The sequence below is a fragment of the Mus musculus genome, chromosome 2 (genome assembly GCF_000001635.26).
Source record: "Mus musculus strain C57BL/6J chromosome 2, GRCm38.p6 C57BL/6J".
Taxonomy (NCBI): domain Eukaryota; kingdom Metazoa; phylum Chordata; class Mammalia; order Rodentia; family Muridae; genus Mus; species Mus musculus.
The window spans coordinates 15,639,882-15,662,533 of NC_000068.7; the positions used below are offsets into that span (position 1 = coordinate 15,639,882).

The 22,652-nt window shown below is 37.6% G+C and overlaps 1 protein-coding gene across 1 annotated transcript in view; it reads left to right on the forward strand.

Moving 5' to 3' along the window:
* Window positions 1–22,652, forward strand: part of Malrd1 (MAM and LDL receptor class A domain containing 1) — a 729,079-nt gene that overhangs the window by 113,403 nt on the left and 593,024 nt on the right. The window contains exon 12 of the mRNA NM_001310455.1: window positions 7,046–7,219. Coding sequence (NP_001297384.1) covers window positions 7,046–7,219 — 174 coding nt within the window. The remainder of the gene's footprint in view (window positions 1–7,045; window positions 7,220–22,652) is intronic.

The following is a 22,652-nucleotide window of genomic DNA, read 5'->3' on the forward strand; positions in this document are numbered from 1 at the left end:
TAGAAGATGTCAAAAAACAAAAGAAGATGTCAAAAACAAAATAAACAAAAACAAAAAACAAAACAAAACAAAACAAACATCAAAGTACTCTTCTCCCACTCAGAACTCGTGGTTAGAACAATGTAAACATTCTTCTGTGGTTCAGTACAAGATAATCACTACTTTGTATTAATTACAGTTTTCCTGTCTGGAATGTAGTAACAACAAACTAACCCCGTGTTTGCTCTAACAATTGGTAAAGTTTGTGAGAGGCAGTATGTTAGCTACTTTGTCTTAGTGCTGGGACAAAATACAGAACAAAAGGAACTTAAAGGAATGTAGGACTTCTCAATTTAACTCATGGTTTCAGTGTTCAGCACCATGGCTTCCATCCTCATGCTCTTTAGCCAGAAACAAAAGCAGAAATGTGACTGAGTTACCTAACTGACTCTCACCTCATGGTGGACAGGAAGCAGAGGGGAAAAGAACCTCCCTCCAGGGACATTTCTCTGGCTAGGCTCCACCTTCCTAAAATGGCTACTGCATAACAAAGTGCTGTTAGCTTAGAGCGAGGTTTCCCAAACACAAAAGGAAATATCCATAGCTAAACTATACTTCTATAGTGACTCAGTGTAAAATACTACAAGGGGGTAAGAATGACATATAAATAATTATAAAATGCACCAAAATGCAAATGAATCCATTCTTATCTCCTTGTAAAAAGCTCAAGTCCAAGTGAATGAAGGAGGACATCCACATAAAACCAGATACACTGAAACTAATAGAAGAGAAAGTGGGGAAGAGCCTTGAACACATGCCCACAGGGGAAATTTTCCTGAACAGAACACCAATAGTTTATGATCTAAGATCGAGAATTGACAAATGGGACCTCATAAAATTGCAAAGATTCTGCAAAACAAAGGACAATGTCAATAGGACAAAATGGCAAACAACAGATTGGGGAAAGATATTTATCAACCCATTATCTGATAGAGGACTAATTTCCAATATATATAAAAAACTCAAAAAGTTAAGATTCCAGAGAAACAAATAACCCTATTGAAAATGGGTACAGAGCTAAACAAAGATTCTCAACTGAGGAGTAACAAATGCCTGAGAAGCACCTAAAGAAATGTTCAACATCCTTAGTCATCAGGGAATGCAAATACAAACAACCCTGTTATTCCACCTCACACCAATTACAACAAACAGCTAAGATAAAAACTCAGGTGACAGAAGATGCTAGCAAGGATGTGGATAAAGAGGAACACTTCTCCATTGTTGGTGGGATTGCAGGCTGATACAACTACTCTGGAAATCAATCTGGTAGTTCCTCCGAAAGTTGGACACAGTACAACCTGAGGACACAGCTCTAACACTCCTGGGCATATACCCAAAAGATGCTCTAACATATAACAAGGACACATGCTCCACTATGTTCACAGCTGCCTTACTTATAATATCCAGAAGCTATAAAGAACTCAGATGTCCTTCAAACAAGGAATGCATACAGAAAATGTGGCACATTCGCACACTGTAATACAACTCAGCTATTAAAAACAATGACATGAAATTCTTAGGCAAATATGTATGGAACTAGAAAATATCCTGAGTGAGGTAACCCAGTCACAGAAGAACAAAGATGGTATGTACTCATTGATAAGGTGTATTAGCCTAAAAGCTTGGAATACTCAAGATAGTGATTCACAGAGCAGCTGAAGCTCAAGAAGAATGAAGACCAAAGTGTGGATGCTTCAGTCCTTCTTAGAAGAGGAACAAAATGCTCAGAGGAAGAAATACTGGAACAAAGTGTGGAGCAGAGACTAAAGCAAAGGCCATCCAGAGATTGCCCCACCTGGAGATCCATCTCATATACAGACACCAAACCCAGACACTAATGCAGATGCCAAGAAGTGCTTGCTTAAAGAAGGTTGATATAGCTGTCACATGAGAGGCTTTGACAGAGCCTGGCAAACACAGAGGTGGATGCTCACAGCCAACCAATGGACTGAGCATGGGGTCCTCAATAGAGGACTTAGAGAAAGGACTGAAGGAGCTGAAGGGTTTTGTATCCCATAGGAAGAACAATAGTATAAACCAACCAATAACCCCAGAGCTCCCAGGGACTAAACCAAAGAGTATACATGGAGGATCCCATGGCTCCAGTGGCATATGTAGCAGAGGAAGGCCTTGCTGGGCATCAATGGGAGGAGAAGCCCTTGGTCCTGGGAAGGCTGGACTCCCCAGTGTAGGGGAATGCCAGGGTTGGGAGGCAGGAGTGTGTGGGCATTTGGATGTGCACCCTCATAGAAGCACGGGGAGGGAGGATGGGATAGGGAGTTTATGGTGGGGAAACCCGAGAAACAGGAACATTTGAAGTGTAAATAAAACATCCAATAAAAAAGAAAGTTCATATCTTTGATAATTTAATAATTTAGCAGCAAGAGTGAACTTAAAGTGGTGTGAGGCTTTTACCTCTCAATACCCACCTCCAGTGACACATCACTTCAGCAAGTTTGTGCACCTCCTAAACCTCCCACAACAATGCCAACAACTGGAAAATTAGTATTCAAATGTCAGAGCTCATGGGTGGTGTTTTTCACTCAAACTTACACAGAAATAAAAAATTGGGACAAGCACTGTGAGTGATATAAGAAAAGAAGTAGAAAATTTGAGGTAAAGTTTTGAAAGAATATAGGTCAAAACTAAATGAAAAAGAAAACATGAATATAGAGCAAATGGCATGGCTTTAGATTCTAAATAAGCTACTGGGGTGTTATTTACAGACTTTAGTCACTATCTCTGGATTAATGGTTTAGTGATGTCAGTCACCTGAAAAGGAGTGTTCCCTTTGTACTAAATTGCATATGTATATATAGTTGTCATATTTGCTTGCTTATAAATTTTCATGCTTTAAGGAAAATATGTATAGGTGTTTTTCCTGTATGTATGTCTCTGTACCACATGCCTGCCTTGTTCTGATGGAGGCCAAACAAAATCATCAGATCTCCTGAGACTAGAATTACAGATGATTTTGAGCTGCCATGGGGGTCATCTGGAAGAGCAGTGAGCATTATTAACTACTGAGCCATATTTCCCCACATTTTGGAAATATTACCCTATATAATCTCTCCTGAGCATGACATCACTATATAGTTGAGGATAACCTTGAACTCTGTTCTTTCTGACTCCTGAGTGTTAGGAGTGATAAGTATACGCCATAGTACCTAGCTTCATATCCGTATTAAAATGAACATCACAGCACAATAATAGAGAATAAAATAAATGAGATTTAAATTTTTCTCTAATTTTCAGTGATGTAATTGTTTCATGGGATCTTTTAAAATGCTTCTCTATGTAGCATGAGCTGGCCTCAAAATTGCTATTTGCATGTCTCCCTCCCTCTCTCCCTCCCTCTTCCTTCCCTTCTCCTCCCCTCCCCTTCCCTCCCCTCCCCTCCCCTTTCCTCCCCTTCCCTCCCCTCCCCCTCCTCCTTCCTCCCTCTTCCTTCCTTCCTTCTTTCCTTCCTTCCTTCCTTCCTTCCTTCCTTCCTTCCTTCCTTCCTTCCTTCCTTCCTTTCTGTCTTTCTTTCTTTCTTTCTTTCTTTCTTTCTTTCTTTCTTTCTTTCTTTCTTTCTTTCTTTCTTTCTTTCTTAGAGTATTTGTTACCAAGTGGAGGTTTCTTGAATTCGATAACTCAGTCTTCATCATCATCAGCCTTCTCTCATCTCCTCTTTCTCTCTAAATGTTTATAGAAACTAAACTCCACATATTGTTCTTTTTGTTTCAGTGTGTTAAATAAATGTCTATTATACATAAATTGTTGTAATGGGTTTGTAAGGAAGTTACAACATGCCTCATGATTTTGAGTTTTAAACTTAGTGGCCTGCCATTGAATGTATAGCAGACGGAGAGCCTTGGGGTTTTCACTCTTGATGAGGATCTATTTGAAACCCCAGCTGTATTATGTACAGCTCAATGACTGCTCCCTTAACAGTACTAAATTTGAAATGACTTTGGAAGGTTGCTTAGTACAAAGCTGAAGCATTGAAGTCTCTACAATGCAAATTCTCTTAAATATAATTTGTAAGCCCCTGTGCTGTTGAATATGGATCTCCTTGGCATTTATGTTTAGTACTTATTAAAATGATTTCACACTAGTGAGGAGCTGAATGACAGACAGTTTGACAGCTCCAAATACTGATGGGGTGTGAGCATCTCCTGCACAAGGAGGTTGGAAATTCTCCTTTGCATATTCACAAGCTGGGAACGCCATGAGACTTACAGCAGGGATCTAAAATTTAATTGCCATAGAGAAATGAGTCCTTACTTTGCATGGTATTTAATTAAACACTTCCCTTTGACTTTATATTTCTAATTTACCTGTCAAGGTCTGAACTTGAGCAATCATGGCAACAAAATCTAAGATGAAATGGACAGTCAGAAAGGATGTTTTGATCAGGTAGTGCCAATTACATCTACACAAGAAAATAATGACAAATTAGGACACAGAATGGTTAGTATTTTGAACTGAAGAATTTAAAAAGAACATTGAAAATGTATCTTTTTCTTACTAGCTAAAAACCTCCCGCTTTGAATGTTTCATTTTTTTTCTTTCCATTTTTTATTAGGTATTTAGCTCATTTACATTTCCAATGCTATACCAAAAGTCCCCCATACCCACCCACCCCCACTCCCCTACCCTCCCACTCCCCCTTTTTGGCCCTGGCGTTCCCCTGTTCTGGGGCATATAAAATTTGTGTGTCCAATGGGCCTCTCTTTCCAGTGATGGCCGACTAGGCCATCTTTTGATACATATGCAGCTAGAGTCAAGAGCTCCAAGAATGTTTCATTTTTCTTTACGATGTTTCTACAGCCTTAGTGTTCTCTATGTGCTAATGGGTAGGATGAATGTCACTGTGCATCTGAACCTCATTTTGTGGAAGTTTTGAAAAAAATATCCAGAATGAATCATCCCCTAACTGAAAGGATTAATCTTTTCCTCACACAGTGCCGAGACCCGAGAATGCACCTCAGAAGTTCTGGTAGAACAAATGAGCGCTGCAGCTTATGTAAGAGCTTCTGATGATAGGAGCAAACAGAGAACTCCTCTTACTCTTCAGTATACAGTTAAACCATGAACCCCTTAGACACTATTATCAATAATGATGACTAAGGAGTAAAATGATTAGAATTTTCTACCCTCCTAAAGAATATATCATGTGCCTTAAATTATTACTGAGTAGTAGCCTCTGAACATTCAAGCTCATCAATAATATCATAATAGAAACATTAATGGACTTATTTGTTGTAATTTTGCTGTATTGAAAATACTAATTTTCAGACAAACATTTTTTACTAGTTTCAGAGTTGAGTATAATATGGCATACATATTATTCCCCATGTTATACCTTTAAATCATAATTTTTGCACAATCCGGAATTACAAGAAGCAAGAAAATAGGAACCTTGGAAACTCCTCTAGGAATAGAGGTGGAAGACCCATGACTATATTGGCAAAGACATATTCTCAAACTTATTTTGTTGTGGTATATTATTATCTGATTTATTGGAAGTATATTGACAAAAGTTAAAAATACCAACTCACACAGATGCCCAGATCTTTTTCTAAAGAGAGAAATATGAAAGGTCCAATGAAAGTAATTAGTATTTTGTATATTATACATTTTATGATCAGAGAAAACAAACTCATATTTATTATTGAAATATTCTGGGATATTTTATTTTTATTTGTAAAAGAAATTACTGTATGTACTTAGCTGAATTGTGAGTGAGGGTATATGAAAGTCATACATAACTTACATTAACTTGGTCATGGTTATTGCACATGGGTATTGACAGCAATAGCCTTTATCCTCTGAGATATCTTGCTGGCCTATTATTTTCTTTTTTCTGCTATTGAAAATAAAGTTTTTCTCATCATATATACATATATATATACACACACACATATACACACATATACATATATACTTTCTCCTCCCTGTACTCCCCCTACTTCCTCTCACACTCTCCTCTCCCATCCAGATACATCTCTTTTTCGTCTCTTATTTAAAAACAAACCAGTTTCTAAGGGAATATAATATAATATAATATAATATATATAATATAATGTAATGTGATATAATAATATACACATAGTATGACAAAATAAATGCTAATACATTGGAATAGGATAAAACAAGCAAACAGAAGGGAAAGGGCCCAAGAAAAGGCACCAGAAACCGATATGAGCTCAGAGAGCCACTCATCCATACACTCTGGAATTCCATGAAAACCCTAAACAGGGAAGCCATATGTACACACAGAGAACCTGTAGGGTAAAAAGAGAGCGAAATCTATATATAAAATGCAACAAAATAAAAATAAAACATAAGACAAAAATGAAAGGAAAACCCTGACACAAGATTATGAGACAAGAAGTCTCTGAAAACGGCATTCAGTTTGTTTTCTGTTGGCCATGAACTGCTGGGTATGTGGTCTACCTTTAAGGATAGTTTGTTTCTTCAGTCAGACTCCTGTAGAAAAAAACTAAATTTTCTTTTACAATTAGAGATAGCTTCTGGGTTAGCAAAGGGGACATGTGTCCATTTCTTTCAGCCATAGACAAGACCTGTACAGGCCCCCCAATCTCTGTGAATTCATACATACTTTGCCACGTTCATTTAAAGAGCCATATTTCCTTGGTTTAATCCATTGTCTTCGACTCTTACACCTCTTCATCTTCCAGGGTTCTCTGAGCCTTGAGATTGAGGGAATTGAGGGTGGGTGGGTAGGGGAGTGGGGGGGAGGGTATGGGGGACTTTTGGGATAGCATTGGAAATGTAAATGAGGAAAATATCTAATAAAAATATTAAAAAAAAGATTGAGTGTGAGTGCAGACAGGCTACAACATATATCACTCATTGATGACCTGCTGTTTCAAATTATAAACAAAATATACGATATATCTATATCTGATATTTATCTATATCTATATATTGTCTATTTGTCTATATATGTATGTATATGTATGTATAATATATATCTCCACACTTATCTCTATAGGTGCGGTTTTGGTATCATTTATCAGAGCATTCCAGTCTCTCTGTTTTCACAAGAACATCAGTAGATGGCAGTTTGCTAAAGCAGAGTGAAGTGACCCAATTCTCTGACTCTCAGTGGAGCCAAGCAAAAGTTGATCTCCACGCAAAAGCTGAAGAGTCTACTCTTCCTTTCCAGGTAAGCTCATGAGGAGTTAATGCTCTGCGTCAGAAGGTAGGGGCTTCCTACTAATCATTTCAGACAGCAAAGTAACATATTCATTGGATGGTTACTATACTAATAACCCATACATATTAATGTATTAGTTACTTGCCAGGCAACTAGATACTTACTTTGAATATTTCAGAATTATGTGTAGAAGTGTAGCAACTATCAGAAATAATACTTATATTAGATGGCTGAGAGAAGAGAAATTTGGAAAGGATTTTAGAGATGTAAGGCAGGTAAGAGTCTCATTTAGATATGACACAGCCAATGCCACTCTGAGCACATAGCTGCTATGGATACCTACACAAGGCAGATAGAAGGAATACTTGTGATGGCTCATAATTTTCTCAGGGAGCTAATGATTAAGTTGTTGAGGGGAAGTGATTTTATTTTCTCTAAATGGGGTACCTAGGTAATAAGATGGACTTCCTAAGTAAAGGAGGAGGGCTAAAATGGGGTAAGGCAATCACAGTTCATTGGATATATATATATGACAATGTCAAACATGAAGAAAAAGGGCTTTTTCCTAAGTGAGCTCGGCATATCTGAGGTGAAGAAAAATGATGTAGATTGTGTCCATGTTTTCCTCCTACTGCTCTTCTCCAATAAACAAGAACATTTGTTGACCTTCAATATAGTTGTCTTAATCAATAATATAAGCAAGTGACAATAATATAAACAAGTGACTGTATCTCAGCCACTAAGTGGATTCAGCAGTTCCACATTCCTGGACCATGACTTCTTTTTGGATGATGCAATTGTAGATCAAATGGTGGAGGGCTGAAAATACACTACCCTGGAGTCAGGGGCTATGGGTGTTCACTCCTTGATCTCACTGACTGAAAGTATTATCTTGCATCTTTCTGTTTCTTAACCTGAAAGAACTATAACAATGATAAAGATGTACTTTGGGAGAGGCTGAATATTAAAGAGATGGTAGTAAAGATGCTGTTTGTGTAGGTGTGTTCTGGAGTCTTGGATCCTGGGCCAAATATAGGATTATAGGGACATTCTTAAGCCTTCTAAGCTTCTGCTTTACCTATTGCCATGGTATGGGAAATTGACTGCTGGAACTGCAGTTGATAAATAACATACATTAATGTAATGTCTTCTTCAGAATCAGTTGAGATAAAATGTAGAAGTCAAACAGAAACCAAAGCATTTTGATACCCATGATATTAAAATGTCTATCTGTGTGTTTAAATTAGGACTTTCAGTTGGACTAAATAGTAGCCAGATAGATAAGTAACTGCTGGAGAAAGGCTGTGTTCTCATTGTAGGAGAAGGGCTTTGTCCTGGACAATAAACAATATTAGAATGCATATATCTTAGCTTCATTCCCTGATACTATGATAAAATGCTTTGGCAAAAGCAACTAGAGGAGAAATAAATGATTTTGATTCAGTGCTCCAGATTCCACTGAAATGGCAGGGAAGCCACAGTGGCAAGAATCTGAGGAGCTGCTCACATTGCTTCTGCAATCCTAAAGTAGAGATGAATGCAAGCTACTGCTTGGGTTGCTTCTCCATTTTATCCTATTCAGAATCCCTGACCAGGCAGTTAATGCCTTTGTCCACTTAGAAGATATGTTTTCCAAGACTAATCAACTTAAGATAATCCCCACAAGCATTTTCAGAGGATATTCTTGATCTGTCAACTTAAAGATTAACACTAACCATATATCTCTGAAAACCAGCAACTTCATCTGCAAAAGGAAGCTAGAATGAACAAGGTGAAATGGAAAAGTTGAGCTTGCCTGGTGCATTCAGCTACTTCACCAGAAAGAGTAGCAGCTGATGGCAGCAATGTTATTACAGGGCATTTCCTCCCAGTAAACATAGGAGGAGAATGGAAAAGTATCAACTTCTGTGACTATTCAATTTATAGAAGACTTATAAGAGGGAGGGAATCTGAGAGGGGGAGATCCAGAGTAACTGGGATGCAAAAATAAATGAGTAAACAAACAAACAAACAATATATAGATAAATGTAAAGAAATCTAGCACTGAGTAAGCTGTTTTTGTTGCGGTGGTGACCATTACTTTGGTATTGCTTGGAAATTGTGTATATAAAATAGATATAAGGATTCCTTCATATTTTGAAAGAGAAAATTCTTTTGGTCAAAACTCTGGATTCAATAATTAGAGACTTTTATAGCCAGAAAAGTCTCCTGAATCGATGCCAACATTTAATGGGTTAAACTGCAGATGACTTCAGTTGGGAGAAGTATTTGACACAAAGACCTCCATGCATTCATCTCAGTATTAGTGTATAGCATAAAACAAGTCAAAAAGATTAGGTCAATTTACTCTTTGTCTCTAATGCTTATAGCCTCCATTTAAATGCTTCAATTGATTCATTTTATTTAGACTGAAACTCATCAAAACAACCATCAGTGTCTGTTTATCTACTGACCTTGTGAAGGAAAGAGAATACCTGTTGATAGGTCTAGCTGTTTAAGACATACAATGCACAGAGGAAATGGCTACTATTCTTTTATGTGACTTGAAGTTCTAGGAGATTTTCTGCTACATATGCACCTAGAGAAACGAGCTCTGGGGGTATTGGTTAGTTCATATTGTTGTTTCACCTATAGGGTTGCAGACCCCTTCAGCTCCTTGGGTACTTTCTCTAGATCCTCCTTTGTGGACCCTGTGTTCCATCCAATAGATGACTTTGAGCATCCACTCCTGTATTTGCCAGGCACTGGCATAGCCTCACAACAGACAGCTATATCAGGGTCCTTTCAGCAAAATCTTGCTGGCATATGCAGTAGTGTCTGGGTTTGGTGGCTGATTTTGGGATGGATCCCCAGGAGGGGTAGTCTCTGGATGGTCCATCCTTTTGTCTTAGCTCCAAACTTTGTCTCTGTAACTCCTTCCATGGGTATTTTGTTCCCTATTATAAGAAGAAATGAAGTATTCACACATTGGTCTTCCTTCTTCTTGATTTTCTTGTGTTTTGCAAATTGTATCTTGGGTATTCTAGTTTCTGGGCTAATATCCACTTATCAGTGCATATCAAGTGACTTCTTTGGTGATTGGGTTACCTCACTAAGGATGATATCCTCCAGATACATCCATTTGCCCAAGAATTTCATAAATTCATTGTTTTTAATAGCTGAGTAGTACTCCATTATGTAAATGTACCACATTTTCTGTATCTATTCCTCAGTTGAGGGACTTCTGGGTTCTTTCCAGCTTCTGGCTATTATAAGTAAGGCTGCTATGAACATAGTGAACCATGTGTCCTTATTACCAGATGGAACATCTTTGGGTATATGCCCAAGAGAGTTATTGCTGAATCTTCTAGTAGTACTATGTCCAATTTACTGAAGAACCGCAAGACTGACTTCCAGAGTGGTTGTACAAACTTGCAATCCCACCAGCAATGGAGGAGTGTTCCTCTTTCTCCACATCCTTGCCAGTATCTGCTGTTACCTGAATTTTGATCTTAGCCATTCTGACTGGTGTGAGGTGGAATCTCAGGATTGTTTTGATTTCCATTTCCCTGATGATTAAGGATGTTGAACATTTTTTTCAGGTGCTTCTCAGCCATTCAGTATTTCTTAGTTGAGAATTCTTTCTTTAGCTCTGTACCACATTTTTAATGGGGTTATTTGAATTTCTGGAGTCCAGCTTCTTGAGCTCTTTGTATATATTGGATATTAGTCCCATATCAGACTTAGGATTGGTAAAAATCTTTCCCCAATCTGTTGGTGGCCTTTTTGTCTTATTGACAGTGTCTTTTGCCTTATAGAAGCTTTGCAATTTTATGTGGTCCCATTTGTCAATTCTTGATCTTACAGCACAAGCCATTGGTGTTATTTTTAGGAATTTTTCGCCTGTGCCCATATCTTTGAGTCTTTTCCCCACTTTCTCCTCTATAAATTTCAGTGTCTCTGGTTTTATGTGGAGTTCTTTGATCCACTTAGACTTAACCTTTGTACAAGAAGATAAGAATGGATCAATTCTCATTCTTCTACATGATACATGCCAGTTGTTCCAGAAGCATTTGTTGAAAATGCTGTCTTTTTTTCCACTGAATGGTTTTAGCTCTGTGTCAAAGATCAAGTGACCATAGGTGTGTGGGTTCATTTCTGGGTCTTCAATTCTATTCCAGTGATCTGCTTGTCTTTAACTGTACCAGTACCATGCACTTTTTAATCACAATTGCTCTGTAGTACAGCTTGAGGTCAGGCATGGTGATTCCACCAGAGTTTGTTTTATTGTTGAGAAATTTTTTTCCTATCCTAGGTTTTTTATTATTTCAGATGAATTTGCAAATTGCCCTTCCTATTCAGTGAAAAATCGAGTTGGAATTTTGATGGGGATTGCATTGAATTTGTAGATTGCTTTCAGCAGAATAGATATTTTTACTATATTAATCCTGCCAATCCATGAGCATGGGAGATCTTTCCATCTTCTGAGATCTTCTTCAATTTCTTTCCTCAGAGACTTGAATTTCTTATCATACAGATCTCTCACTTCCTTAATTAGAGTCACACCAAGGTATTTTATATTATTTGTGACTATTGTGAAGGGTGTTGTTTCCCTAAGTTCTTTCTCAGCCCATTTATCCTTTGGGTAGAGAAAGGCCATTGACTTGTTTGAGTCAATTTTATATCTAGGTACTGCACTGAAACTGTTTATCAGGTTTAGGAGTCCTCTGGTGGAATTTTTGGGATCACTTATACATATTATCATGTCATCTGTAAATAGTGATATTTTGACTTCTTCTTTTCCAATTTGAATCCCCTTGATCTCCTTTTGTTGTCAAATTGCTCTGGCTAGGACTTAAAGTACAATGTTGAATAGGGAGGCAGAAATTGGGCAGCCTTGTCTATTCCCTGATTTTAGTGGGATTGCTTCGAGTTTCTCTCCATTTAGTTTGATGTTGGCTACAGGTTTGCTGTAGATTGCTTTCATTAGGTTTAGGTATGGGCCTTGAATTCCTGATCTTTCCATGACTTTTATCACGAGGGGTGTTGGATTTTGTTAAATGCTTTCTCAGCATCTAACTAGATGATCATGTGGTTTTGTGTTTGAGTTGGTTTATATAGTGGATTACGTTGATGGATTTCCATATTTTGAAACATCCATGCATCCCTGGGATGAAGCCTATTTGGTCATGATAGATGAACATTTTCATGTATTCTTGGATTCAGTTTGTGAGGATTTTTTTGAGTACTTTTGCATCGATATTCCTAAGGGAAATTGGTATGAAGTTCTCTTTCTTTGTTGGATCTTTCTGTGGTTTATGTATCAAAGTAATTGTGACTTCATAGAATGAATTGGTTAGAGTACCTTCTGTTAATATTTTGTGGAATAGTTTGAGGAGAGTTGAAATTAGGTGTTCTTTGAAGGTCTGATAGAACTCTGCACTAAACCCATTTGGTACTGGGCTTTTTTTTTTTTTTTTTTTTTTTTTTTTTTTTTTTTTTTGGTTGTGAGACTATTGATGACGGCCTCTATTTCTTTAGGGGAAATGGAAATGTTTAGATCATTAATCAGATCCTGATTAACTTGATACCTGGTATCTGTCTAAGAAGTTGTCTGATCCTGATTAACTTGGTACCTGGTATCTGTCTAAGAAGTTGTCCATTTCATCCAGGTTTTCCAGTTTTGTTGAATGTAGCCTTTTGTAGTAGGATCTGATGATGTTTTGGATTTCCTCACGTTCTGTTGTTAAGTCTCCTTTTTCATTTCTGATTTTGTTAATTAGAATACTGTCCCTGTGCCCTCTAGTTATTCTGGCTAAGGGTTGGTCTACCTTGTTGGTTTTTTCAAAGAACCAGCTCCTGGTTTGGGTGACTCTTTGAATAGTTTATTTTGTTTCCACTTGGTTGATTTTAGCCCTGAGTTTGATTATTTACTGCCATCTACTCCTCTTGGGTGAATTTACTTCCTTTAGTTCTAGAACTTCTAGGTGTGCTGTCAGGCTGCTAGTGTGTGCTCTCTCTAGTTTCTTTTTGGAGGCACTCAGTGCTATGAGTTTTCCTCTTAGGACTGCCTTCATTGTGTCCCTTAAGTTTGGGTATGTTGTGGCTCCATTTTCATTAAACTCTAAAAAGTCTTTAATTTTTTCTTTATTTCATCCTTGACCAAGGTATCATTTGATAGAGTGTTGTTCAGCTTCCACGTGAATGTTGGCTATTATTTCTACTGTTATTGAAGATAGCCTTAGTCTATGGTGATAGATAGGATGCATGTGATAATTTCAATATTTTTATAACTGTTAAGGCCTGTTTTGTGACTGATTATATGGTCAATTTTGGAGGAGGTACCATGTGGTGCTGAGAAGTAGGTATATCCTTTTGTTTTAGGATAAGATGTTCTGTAGATATCTACTAAATCCATTTGTTTAATAACTTCTGTTAGTGTCCATATGTCTCTGTTTAGTTTCTGTTTCCAAGATCTGTCCATTGGTTAGAGTGGGGGTGTTGAAGTCTCCCACTATTATTGTATGAGGTACAATGTGTGCTTTGGGGTTTACTAAAGTTTCTTTAATGAATGTGGGTGCCCTTGCATTTGGAGCATAGATATTCAGAATTTAGAGTTCATCTTGGAAGATTTTACCTTTGATGCATATGAAGTTCCCTAGCTTGTCTTTTTTGATATCTTTGGGTTGGAAGTCGATTTTACTCAATATTAGAATGGCTACTCCAGCTTGTTTCTTCAGACCATTTGCTTGGAAAATTGTTTTCCAGCCTTTCACTCTGAGGTAGTGTCTGTCTTTTTCCCTGAGGTGGGTTTCCTGTAAGCAGCAATATTTTGGGTCCTGTTTGTGTAGCTAGTCTATTAGCCTATTTCTTTTTATTGAGGCATTATGCCCATTGATGTTAAGAGAAATTAAAGAAAAGTAATTGTTGCTTCCTGTTATTTTTGTTGTTAAAATTGAAATTCTGTTCTTGTGGCTGTCTTCTTTTAGGTTTGTTGAAGGATTACTTTCTTGCTTTTTTTAGGTTGTAATTTTCATCCTTGTGTTGGTGTTTTACCTTTATTATTCTTTGAAGGGCTGGATTCTCGGAAAGATATTGTATGAATTTGTTTTTATTATGGAATACTTTAGTTTCTTCATCTATGGTAATTGAGAGTTTTGTGGGTATAGTAGCCTGGGTTGGCATTTGTGTTCTCTTAGGGTCTGTATAACATCTGTCCAGGATTTTCTGGCTGTCTGGTGTAATTCTTGGTCAGCCTTTAAATGTTACTTGACCCTTTTTCCCTTTCTGCTTTTAATATTATATCTTTATTTAGTGCATTTGTTGTTCTGATCATTATGTGTCAGGAGGAATTTCTTTTCTGGTCTAATGATATTTGCTGGACCTTTAAGTTGAAAATCTTCATTCTCATCTACTCCTATTATCTGTAGGTTTGGTCTTCTCATTGTATCCTGGATTTCCTGGATGTTTTGAGTTAGGATTATTTTGCATTTTGCATTTTATTTGATTGTTGTGCCCATGTTATCTATGGAATCTTCTGTACCTGAGATTCTCTCTTCCATCTCTTGTATTTTGTTGCTGATGCTTGCTTGCATCTATGGTTTCTGATTTCTTTCCTAGGGTTTCTATCTCCAGAATTGTCCACTTTGTCTTTTCTTTCTTTCTTTTTTTTTTTTTTTTTTTTTTTTTTTTTTTTTTTTTTTTTTTTACTTTACTGTTTAGGTGGTAGATGGTTTTGTTCAATCCCATCACCTGTTTGGTTTTGTTTTCCTGTAATTCTTCAAGTGATTTTTGTGTTTCCTCTTTAAGGACTTCTACCTGTTTAGCTCTGTTCTCCTGTGTTTCTTTAAGTGAGTTATTAATGCCCTTCTTAAAGTCCTCTATCAGCATCATGAGATATGATTTTAAATCCGAATCTTGCTTTTCGGGTGTGTTGGGGTATTCAGGACTGGCTGAGGTGGGAGCGCTGGGTTCTGATTATGGTGAGCAGTCTTGGTTTCTGTTAGTAAGATTCTTACATTTGCCTTTTGTCATTTGGTAATTTCTGGCATTAGTTATTATAGTTGTCTCTGGCTGGAGCTTGTTCCTTCCATGATTCTGTTAGCCTCTGTCAGCAGTCCTGGGAGTCCAGCTCTCTCCTGAGTCTTGGTGGTCAGAGTACTCTCTGCAGGCATGGTGCACAGTGGTCTGGCATTCCAACCTGCCTCCTGGCTAAAGATGAATGCCTGAAACAGGGCTGTCCCAGAAGACGTGTTGCCTCTGCAATCTGTGTGCTCACCTGCACAGACTGGTCTCTGAGGGACCTGGAACACAAGATGGCTCCCTCACCTGCTCTGGCAGTCACAGCCCTTCCAGGTGGCCACTTCTCCTCTGGCAAGGAAGGTGTCTGGATGTCTGGAGCCTGAAACGTGGGTCTGTCCCAGAAGCTGTATCGCTTCTCACAGTCCCATAAGCTGTGTTGTTTCTGCAGTCTGCTTTCTGACCCTCCACAGTCAGCGAGCTGACCTGGACAGACTGGTCTCTGAGGGACCCGGAACACAAGATGCCTCCCTCACCTGTTCCGGCAGTCTAGAAATTTCTGATATTAAACTTGGAATGCAGTGTCCTTTTGAAAATTGAGTTTAACCAGATGTGAATCAGTGGAAGATATTTGGATAGTTTAACTATGAATATGTTTTTACTGTCCTGTGCTCCTCTTCTGTAATGCAACCAATAATAAATGATACTTAGGTTATATAAACAATTTTAAGTCCAAACTATTCAGATCCTGAACCCATCTGGCCCAATAGACTTTGGATAGGAATTATGGAATTACAGTAACTTTCATATGTGGGTTACTTTCTATTTTGTGCAGTTATACATAAACATACACACATATATGTATATAATACATAAAATATGCATTCTTATGTGCTATAAACAACTTATTACAGCAATAGGACATAAAATTATAAAGTGTTTATAGCCAGTAATAAAGAAAGAAATAAGCATGCAGTCATACTTTGAGTAAATGTCAACAATTTGTTGATGTATTACCATTAATTATACAAAAAGATACAGCTTTGGTCTTATTTACCTATTCATGTACACAAGAAAAATGCCATTATTAGTTGTTATCAGGTTTCTCTAAGTATATCTTTTAAATCCTGAAATTATATATTAAGATTCTTGCTATGTACAAGCTCATGTATTAACAACAAATAAAAGTGATATTTTGCCCACAGATATTCTATCTAAATCTTAAATCTGAATTTTTTTAAGTGAGTATTTTAGAAATCCTCCAAGGTTGGAATACTTAAGTCTGGAGTGCTGCATTCTTTAAGGGTCACTTTGGTCTTGGTTTGATCATTGGCTCCACATGGTTACGCTCTGAATTTATTTATTTAGGGCAATCCAGTCTAGTCTAAACATGAGAAAGAAGCAATGTCCTGGATTATGAGACCCATGTATTTCTTTTTAACCATAAAATTTGGATGCAGTATGGTGCTTTCATGTGAACTAGAGACCATAACAGGGAACAAATTGCTTTGAGTTTCCTAGGGAATAATCACCCTTAGTTGCTAGGACTTTTGTTCTCCTGCTGGGAAAGGATTAGGCTTTCTGTTGATTCTGTAAGGAAATTAATTTAACAGCCTTTCAGGAATCTCTCCATCACCTGGGTAGAAGAATTGGAAGAATTTTAGTCCAATAGTTAATTATATTCTGTCCAATCTGTTTTAACTTGGTTTGTTCATGTTCTGCTCCTATGCTGAGCCTCTTTCACATAAATAAATTTCTGAACTTTGCCATTTTATTCTTTGTAACTTCTTTCCTAAATTCTGAACTTCTAACTTCTAAATTTTAAACTTTCTAAATTCTAGTATAAAACGAGTTTATTTGAGTATTATCCCTTAATTTCTTATTGGTCTAATATATATTTAAACATATTTAAATCCTATTGAAACAGTTGTGCCATATTTTAGGTTTCATCTGAAAATGACTCTTATCTTTTCCACAATGAGTGGTTTGATGCATATTCTCTAAAAGATTCATTGCTATTAATAATATTTCATCACTGGAAGCATCAGTGAAGGGTAAGATTTATAACACAGAACTAAATATAATCTGTGGAAAGTTGCTGAGTCCCCAGTCTTCCCCACGTAGGACCTCAGGAAACCTGGAGTTGATTGAAAGCTTTGGTATAAACCATCTGCTAAGCAACTGAGATTGCCTTATTTTAAGAAGTGACATGAATAGAAAGATGTTAGGTTTTACTTTTTATTTCTGGGTAAACTAGTTTTGTTGATGTATAAAATAATCACATGTATATTAACAGCATTTCTGAGTTATAATTTCCTAAAGCAAGAAGTGTTTTGGTCAAAAGTATAATTATAATTGAATAAAACAAGACAACAAAGTTTTAAAAAATAATTTCCAAAATTCTATAATTGCAGCAAGCAACGGCTTAGGCTATCCATTCTTCCACATAGTTCTGTGACATTTAGCCAATTCCTTCTCTACAATTGTTTTTTTTTTTTTTTTCACTTTAAAAATGAATACAAAATCTGTGCCATATTCACAAGATCGAAACTGTATATAGTAAACTCTAAAGGGAATATGGCTACTCTCACATTCTAGTTTCTTTCTGTTTCTAACAAATTCTATTTTCTGTTAGTTCAGTAGTTAATTTTCTTAATCGTGTTTTATATAATAAGGTAGGGAATGATATGATGCTTTACTTTATTCTGGGTAAGCTTCCAGTTTTGTTGATATATAAAATAATCACATGAATGTTTTTTTTTTCCATTTTTTATTAGGTATTTAACTCATTTACATTTCCAATGCTATACCAAAAGTCCCCCATATCCACCCACCCACACTCCCCTGCCAACCCACTCCCCCTTTTTGGCCCTGGTGTTCCCCTGTACCGGGGCATATAAAGTTTGCAAGTCCAATGGGCCTCTCTTTCCAGTGATGGCCGACTAGGCCATCTTTTGATATATATGCAGCTAGAGTCAAGAGCTCCGGGGTACTGGTTAGTTCATAATGTTGTTCCACCTATAGGGTTGCAGATCCGTTTAGCTCCTTGGCTACTTTCTCTACCTCCTCCATTGGGAGCCCTATGATCCATCCATTAGCTGACTGTGAGCATCCACTTCTGTGTTTGCTAGGCCCCGGCATAGTCTCACAAGAGACAGCTACATCTGGGTCCTTTCAATAAAATCTTGCTAGTGTATGCAATGGTGTCAGCGTTTGGATGCTGATTATGGGGTGGATCCCTGGATATGGCAGTCTCTACATGGTCCATCCTTTCATCTCAGCTCCAAACTTTGTCTCTGTAACTCCTTCCATGGGTGTTTTGTTCCCAAATCTAAGGAGGGGCATAGTGTCCACCCTTCAGTCTTCATTCTTCTTGAGTTTCATGTGTTTAGCAAATTATATCTTATATCTTGGGTATCCTAGGTTTGGGGCTAATATCCACTTATCAGTGAATACATATTGTGTGAGTTTCTTTGTGAATGTGTTACCTCACTCAGGATGATGCCCTCCAGGTCCATCCATTTGGCTAGGAATTTCATAAATTCGTTCTTTTTAATAGCTGAGTAGTACTCCATTGTGTAGATGTACCACATTTTCTGTATCCATTCCTCTGTTGAGGGGCATCTAGGTTCTTTCCAGCTTCTGGCTATTATAAATAAGGCTGCTATGAACATAGTGGAGCATGTGTCCTTCTTACCTGTTGGGGCATCTTCTGGATATATGCCCAGGAGAGGTATTGCTGGATCCTCCGGTAGTACTATGTCCAGTTTTCTGAGGAACCGCCAGACTGATTTCCAGAGTGGTTGTACAAGCCTGCACTCCCACCAACAATGGAGGAGTGTTCCTCTTTCTCCACATCCACGCCAGCATCTGCTGTCACCTGAATTTTTGATCTTAGCCATTCTGACTGGTGTGAGGTGGAATCTCAGGGTTGTTTTGATTTGCATTTCCCTGATGATTAAGGATGTTGAACATTTTTTCAGGTGCTTCTCTGCCATTCGGTATTCCTCAGGTGAGAATTCTTTGTTCAGTTCTGAGCCCCATTTTTTAATGGGGTTATTTGATTTTCTGAAGTCCACCTTCTTGAGTTCTTTATATATGTTGGATATTAGTCCCCTATCTGATTTAGGATAGGTAAAGATCCTTTCCCAATCTGTTGGTGGTCTTTTTGTCTTATTGACGGTGTCTTTTGCCTTGCAGAAACTTTGCAGTTTCATTAGGTCCCATTTGTCAATTCTCGATCTTACAGCACAAGCCATTGCTGTTCTGTTCAGGAATTTTTCCCCTGTGCCCATATCTTCAAGGCTTTTCCCCACTTTCTCCTCTATAAGTTTCAGTGTCTCTGGTTTTATGTGAAGTTCCTTGATCCACTTAGATTTGACCTTAGTACAAGGAGATAAGTATGGATCGATTCGCATTCTTCTACACGATAACAACCAGTTGTGCAAGCACCAATTGTTGAAAAAGCTGTCTTTCTTCCACTGGATGGTTTTAGCTCCCTTGTAAAAGATCAAGTGACCATAGGTGTGTGGGTTCATTTCTGGGTCTTCAATTCTATTCCATTGGTCTACTTGTCTGTCTCTATACCAGTACCATGCAGTTTTTATCACAATTGCTCTGTAGTAAAGCTTTAGGTCTGGCATGGTGATTCCACCAGAAGTTCTTTTATCCTTGAGAAGACTTTTTGCTATCCTAGGTTTTTTGTTATTCCAGACAAATTTGCAAATTGCTCCTTCCAATTCGTTGAAGAATTGAGTTGGAATTTTGATGGGGATTGCATTGAATCTGTAGATTGCTTTTGGCAAGATAGCCATTTTTACAATGTTGATCCTGCCAATAAATGAGCATGGGAGATCTTTCCATCTTCTGAGATCTTCCTTAATTTTTTTCTTCAGAGATTTGAAGTTTTTATCATACAGATCTTTCACTTCCTTAGTTAGAGTCACGCCAAGATATTTTATATTATTTGTGACTATTGAGAAGGGTGTTGTTTCCCTAATTTCTTTCTCAGCCTGTTTATTCTTTGTATAGAGAAAGGCCATTGACTTGTTTGAGTTTATTTTATATCCAGCTACTTCACCGAAGCTGTTTATCAGGTTTAGGAGTTCTCTGGTAGAATTTTTAGGGTCACTTATATATACTATCATATCATCTGCAAAAAGTGATATTTTGACTTCCTCTTTTCCAATTTGTATCCCCTTAATCTCCTTTTGTTGTCGAATTGCTCTGGCTAATACTTCAAGTACTATGTTGAAAAGGTAGGGAGAAAGTGGGCAGCCTTGTCTAGTCCCTGATTTTAGTGGGATTGCTTCCAGCTTCTCTCCATTTACTTTGATGTTGGCTACTGGTTTGCTGTAGATTGCTTTTATCATGTTTAGGTATGGGCCTTGAATTCCTGATCTTTCCAAAACTTTTATCATGAATGGGTGTTGGATCTTGTCAAATGCTTTTTCTGCATCTAACGAGATGATCATGTGGTTTTTGTCTTTGAGTTTGTTTATATAATGGATTACATTGATGGATTTTTGTGTATTAAACCATGCCTGCATCCCTGGAATAAAACCTACTTGGTCAGGATGGATGATTGCTTTAATGTGTTCTTGGATTCGGTTAGCGAGAATTTTATTGAGGATTTTTGCATCGATATTCATAAGAGAAATTAGTCTGAAGTTCTCTATCTTTGTTGGATCTTTCTGTGGTTTAGGTATCAGAGTAATAGTGGCTTCATAAAATGAGTTGGGTAGAGTACCTTCTACTTCTATTTTGTGAAATAGTTTGTGCAGAATTGGAATTAGATCTTCTTTGAAGGTCTGATAGAACTCTGCACTAAACCCATCTGGTCCTGGGCTTTTTTTGGTTGGGAGACTATTAATAACTGCTTCTATTTCTTTAGGTGATATGGGACTGTTTAGATGGTCAACTTAATCCTGATTCAACTTTGGTACCTGGTATCTGTCCAGAAATTTGTCCATTTCGTCCAGGTTTTCCAGTTTTGTTGAGTATAGCCTTTTGTAGAAGGATCTGATGGTGTTTTGGATTTCTTCAGGATCTGTTGTTATGTCTCCCTTTTCAGTTCTGATTTTGTTAATTAGGATTTTGTCCCTGTGCCCTTTAGTGAGTCTAGCTAAGGGTTTATCTATCTTGTTGATTTTCTCAAAGAACCAACTCCTCGTTTTGTTAATTCTTCGAATAGTTCTTCTTGTTTCCACTTGGTTGATTTCACCCCTGAGTTTGATTATTTCCTGCCGTCTACTCCTCTTGGGTGAATTTGCTTCCTTTTTTTCTAGGGCTTTTAGATGTGTTGTCAAGCTGCTAGTATGTGCTGTCTCCCGTTTCTTCTTGGAGTCACTCAGAGCTATGAGTTTCCCTCTTAGAAATGCTTTCATTGTGTCCCATAGGTTTGGGTACGTTGTGGCTTCATTTTCATTAAACTCTAAAAAGTCTTTAATTTCTTTCTTTATTCCTTCCTTGACCAAGGTATCATTGAGAAGAGTGTTATTCAGTTTCCACGTGAATGTTGGCTTTCCATTATTTATGTTGTTATTGAAGATCAGTCTTAGGCCATGGTGGTCTGATAGGATACATGGGACAATTTCAATATTTTTGTATCTATTGAGGCCTGTTTTGTGACCAATTATATGGTCAATTTTGGAGAAGGTCCCGTGAGGTGCTGAGAAGAAGGTATATCCTTTTGTTTTAGGATAAAATGTTCTGTAGATATCTGTCAGGTCCATTTGTTTCATAACTTCTGTTAGTTTCACTGTGTCCCTGTTTAGTTTCTGTTTCCACGATCTGTCCTTTGAAGAAAGTGCTGTGTTGAAGTCTCCCACTATTATTGTGTGAGGTGCAATGTATGCTTTGAGCTTTACTAAAGTGTCTCTAATGAATGTGGCTGCCCTTGCATTTGGTGCGTAGATATTCAGAATTGAGAGTTCCTCTTGGAGGATTTTACCTTTGATGAGTATGAAGTGTCCCTCCTTGTCTTTTTTGATAACTTTGGGTTGGAAGTCGATTTTATCCGATATTAAAATGGCTACTCCAGCTTGTTTCTTCAGTCCATTTGCTTGGAAAATTGTTTTCCAGCCTTTCACTCTGAGGTAGTGTCTGTCTTTTTCCCTGAGATGGGTTTCCTGTAAGCAGCAGAATGTTGGGTCCTGTTTGTGTAGCCAGTCTGTTAGTCTATGTCTTTTTATTGGGGAATTGAGTCCATTGATATTAAGAGATATTAAGGAAAAGTAATTGTTGCTCCCTTTTATTTTTGTTGTTAGAGTTGGCATTCTGTTCTTGTGGCTGTCTTCTTTTTGGTTTGTTGAATGATTACTTTCTTGGTTGTTCTAGGGCGTGATTTCCAGCCTTGTATTACTTCTTTTCTGTTATTATCCTTTGAAGGGCTGGATTCGTGGAAAGATATTGTGTGAATTTGGTTTTGTCGTGGAATACTTTG